Raw genomic sequence first — 4,698 nt, forward strand, 5'->3', positions numbered from 1 at the left:
TCACACCTCACCAACCGAACTGGACTTTGATTAGGCCAAACGAGCGGAGTTGGATTCTTTGCTCGGTATTTAGTAGGAAGCGTTCCTGATGTTGAACATGGGTCAGTAACTCTGTGAAAAGCAAACATTCAGTTTGTCTTGAACTGAATCCGACGCCTTTTGCAGACATTTTGAAAGACGTTCCTGTATGTAGTTCATAAACTTTGCTTTTCAGCACTTGTTATTTATTAAAAACCCTGTTTTTCATTTTCATACGATGTTATTGCTCTTAAGGCCACTGCGTACCGCTTTGACGTGCTATAAGCTGATATTTCAGCGGACGGCCTGATAAATGGCGGGCTGTCTGGAGACGCGGGTCCCCATCGGCCTCCGCTGAGAGACGTGTTTAATAAATAGGGGAAGGAGCTGCAGACGCTCGCTGAGGCCGAGTCGGGCTTGACCTCGCCTGAACCTGACTAAACACAGGCAGAGTGTTTGGGACTTTTTAAACAGGCAATCACAAGCGATGACAACTGATTCATCAGGCCGGGTTGTGCCCAGAAACCCCATAAAGCCGAGATGGGAGGCGCTCGTTAGGCGGGGGCGCGGTCCGGTGGAGGCCCAGCTGTCTCCAGCATGGCCTCTGGATCCGATTCTTAATCACATTATTTTTAGCCGCGCCACATTTGATCCGCTGTTGTTTTATTCATTAGCCGTTCCTGCGATTTATTGTGGCTCCGGTTGTCTCTCATCTCTCCGTTTCCCAGAGTCGACGCTCAGACATCTGGTCTGAATCAGGCGGTTCTGGCGAAGGTACGCCCTGCCAGCGCGGCGCCCGCCTCCCCGGAGCCCCGCCCGCCTCACCTGGCCCCACCGCCAGGCCCCGCCGGCAGGCCCCGCCGCCAGGCAGGGCCGCGGCTGCCCCGGCGGCTCCGGGCGCCGCGCTGGCAGCAGGGTATGCAGATTTATGGCCTCAGCTGACTGAGTCGCATTAAAGCGGCTATGTGTCGTGTTTGTGGGCATGCAGAGTAATAATGACTCATTGTTCCAACCGAACAAATGCAGCTGTGACAAATTTATGACCCTGCTTCATTAGAGCCTTTTATGTCCTTCATAAACAATTACATAAAGCCAATTTGATGATTTTGAAAATTAGTTTTTATGGCTCTTGCTGGAGTGAAGAAGCGGAGTTTAAGCGGGACTCTTCTCAGGAGCAGCAGCCAGTTTTGTCTCTCAGGATCTGGATTTTTAATCGCTGTCCAGAGGATTAAACGTCTGGAACAAATAAATGATCGGGACACGATGAACGCAGAAACAAATAACATTTTGTAGCAGATGAACTCTTTACCCCAGCAGAAATCAAACTTTTATTCTTCCTAACTGCAGCCTCAAGCCAAACCGTCCGTCACTTTTAATCTGAAATGATGGCTGGCTCATAAACAACACTCAGTGAAAAAACTGCAAAACCAGGGAAGAAGTAAATAAGGAAAATATTCGATTTGGTCAATAACCTTCACTCAAATCGCTTCAATGGCCTCCAACTTTTGGTTTCCTTGGCAACCGCCTGATGACGCAACCACTTCCTGGATCCTTCAGCTGCTTCAGTTTCAAGCATCAGCTGGATCCAGGCTCAGGTTCGGCGTGTCGTCTGGACGCAGCGACGGCTTCCAGGTTGAGACGATTCTCACTGGAGCACCCGCTGAGAATCCCAGCATGCACTGGGAGAACATGCAGGCTGCGGCTGACAGTCACTGGAAACAGGAAACAGCACAAAGTTTCACATTAACCCGATACATTTTCTACAAAAAGTAAAAAACTGGAGAATTGAGATCCAAAAGTCAGAAATGTGAGAGAAAAACCCAGGAGATTTAAAATGAGGAAAAAAAACTTTCCTAAACATTTTGGACTTTTGAAACTCAGAAAATTTCAAAAAGTTACTAATTTTCAACTTTATTCCATGTATTTTCCAGAAGATTCATCTCAAAATTTAGGATTTGCTTTCTTGCCCTTTGATCTCTGAGATTTTCTGTAAAAACATTTTGAATTTAATCTCAATTTGTCTTTTTTCACAGATTTTTGGCTTTTATGTCTTAGAATTTTCTTAATTTTTTTATTTTTAATTTCTGAGAATCTCTAAACTTCTGAGTTTTTTTCTTGCAATCTGATGAATTGTTGAGCTCAGGAAGTTTTTCTAGGAAATGTTTTTGGTTTATTTTCTCTTGGGTTTTTTGCAGCTCAGAAATGTTCTTGTTTCTGGAGATGTTTTTTAGTGGACACTTTTTCTTCATTCTGTTTCTGAACTGGTCGCGGTGGACGCGGTGGACGCGGTGGACGTGGTGGTCGCGGTGGACGCGGTGGTCGCGGTGGACGCGGTGGACGTGGTGGTCGCGGTGGACGCGGTGGACGTGGTGGTTGTGGTGGACGCGGTGGACGCGGTGGTCGCGGTGGACGCGGTGGACGCGGTGGTCGCGGTGGTTGTGGTGGACGCGGTGGACGCGGTGGTCGCGGTGGACGCGGTGGACGCGGTGGACGCGGTGGACGCGGTGGTCGCGGTGGACGCGGTGGACGTGGTGGTTGTGGTGGACGCGGTGGACGCGGTGGACGCGGTGGTTGTGGTGGACGCGGTGGACGCGGTGGTCGCGGTGGACGCGGTGGTCGCGGTGGTTGTGGTGGACGCGGTGGTTGTGGTGGACGCGGTGGACGTGGTGGTTGTGGTGGACGCGGTGGTTGTGGTGGACGCGGTGGACGCGGTGGACGCGGTGGTTGTGGTGGACGCTGTGGTTGTGGTGGACGCGGTGGACGTGGTGGTTGTGGTGGACGTGGTGGTTGTGGTGGACGCGGTGGACGCGGTGGACGCGGTGGTCGCGGTGGTCGCGGTGGACGCGGTGGACGGCTCAGTTGTTTCAGGTTCAAGTGTTTTATTGTTGGGAATCTCCTGCTGCTCTGCCGTCGAGACGCTGATCATCATTTCCTCCCACAAACACTCAGATGATCGGCTCCATATTTTGTGGGCCGGTTTCTAAACACCGGGATGCGTTTTGCTGCTGTCACACATTCCTGACCCGTTTCTGGGAACCACAGCTGATACTGGGGGAACTGGGAACATGGTGGGCTGTTGCCATGGGAACCAGTTGACCATGATTAATTATTAATCATGAAATAATAATCAAAGCTTCAAACATTTAAAATATCCAAACTAAATAAACAGAAGCAATAAATGAAATGAATTATTAAATCTGTGGAAACAAAAAACCCAAACTGAAGATTTTTATCATTCAGAGAAAAATGATAAATTATGCAGATTATTGATCTCCTGTAATTTGATCAACTGACCCACAAACTGGATTCATCGGGGACGTTAAGAGCGCTAAACGTTTTCAGCGTTGGCTAAAGCGCTAAGCTAACAATTAGCATATTAGCATCCCATCACTGCAGAATGAAACTGCAAGGGAACATGGATGTTGTTTTGTTGCTCCAGCTGACCCGGTTCTGAACGGGAAACCTGCAGCGGTTCTGGTTCAAAGTATCAGATCCATCAGAACCCCTGAAGCTGGAATGGGTTCAGCTTTTGGCCCGGTTCGGTTCTGCTGGTGTCGCTTTCAGCTTGATACCAAACATGATCACAGACCGAACTCATTATTGGACTAAATGTTAAAATGAAATTTTCATCCAAGAGTGAAAAATTAAAAACTAAAAGAAGTGATTTATTTTATTGTCTAAAATAAACAAAAGTGTTTTTTGAATCAATCTATTTGCAGATGATCCTCATGTCTATTTATCACATCATCATTTCAGGTCTAGTCCAAGTAATTTTTTGTTGATACTTTTGGTTTCCAGACCAACAAAACCGGGACGTAAATCCACATTTAAAAACTAAATGTTTTGATTCTACATCCTGTTGGGTCAGAGGTCTGAACAGGAAATGATGTCATTCTGCTAGAAAACAGTTTGTCTGAATTTTGAAAGAAACGTGAACTATCCCTTTATCACACAAAACTTCAGCGTTGTGCTTCATGACTGCGTCAGTTAATGAAACCTAAGAAATAAAAAGGTTTGATTTACAAATATACTGTAAACAAAAAGGAGTGAAAAATGTCCTTTGTTCTTTTTTAAACATTTCTGCTTTAATTTTCAGATTATTTTTTATGTCTGATTTTTGTCGATTAGCTTCTGGTCTCTGAAGCGTTTATTCATCCAGACTCACCTGGAAACAGGAAGTTGGGTTCCTTCAACTAAATTCTGGAGCAGTTTGATGCATATGGACAAATACAAGCTAAGCTAACATGCTAGCCTAGCGCTAGCAGCAGAAATGGCTCCTGGTCTTCAGCCAAAGTCTAAAGAGAAATCACTAAACTCTGACGCCTCCATCTTGTTTCATCTGGTGAAACAGGAAGTTGCTCTCAGTGTCTTCAGAGGTTTTAGTGTCGTCTCCTGCAGTGGTTGTTGGTGCAGCGCCCCCACAGGCCAGGAGGGGAACAGTCTGGTTTGGGTCAGAACAGCTGGAGGTGGAGCAGATGTTCTGGTTCCAGCAGAACCGGGTCGACCGGACCATCAGCAGGAAAGAAAAAGGTTAAGGTTCTATTATACAACCGAACCTCGGAGTTCTGCTCATGACCTCCAGAACCAGAATCAGGTCCAACCCAGTGCTGGAACAAGGAGCAACTGCTGCTCCTTGAAACAGGTCAGTAGAGAGTTTGACGTGATGCGTTCACTGACTCA

General features: G+C 47.1%; 1 protein-coding gene across 1 annotated transcript; it reads right to left on the reverse strand.

Annotated features, from left to right (window-relative positions):
- Positions 1-2,263: 2,263 nt before the first annotated feature.
- LOC129378563 (uncharacterized) lies at positions 2,264-2,947 on the reverse strand. Its single transcript, XM_055058878.1, has one exon. The coding sequence runs from the start codon at positions 2,945-2,947 to the stop codon at positions 2,264-2,266; it is 684 nt and encodes a 227-aa protein (XP_054914853.1).
- Positions 2,948-4,698: the final 1,751 nt, after the last annotated feature.

Source organism: Poeciliopsis prolifica, unplaced genomic scaffold (assembly GCF_027474105.1).
Source record: "Poeciliopsis prolifica strain line A6 unplaced genomic scaffold, Auburn_PproV2 SCAFFOLD002, whole genome shotgun sequence".
In the NCBI taxonomy this organism is placed as follows: domain Eukaryota; kingdom Metazoa; phylum Chordata; class Actinopteri; order Cyprinodontiformes; family Poeciliidae; genus Poeciliopsis; species Poeciliopsis prolifica.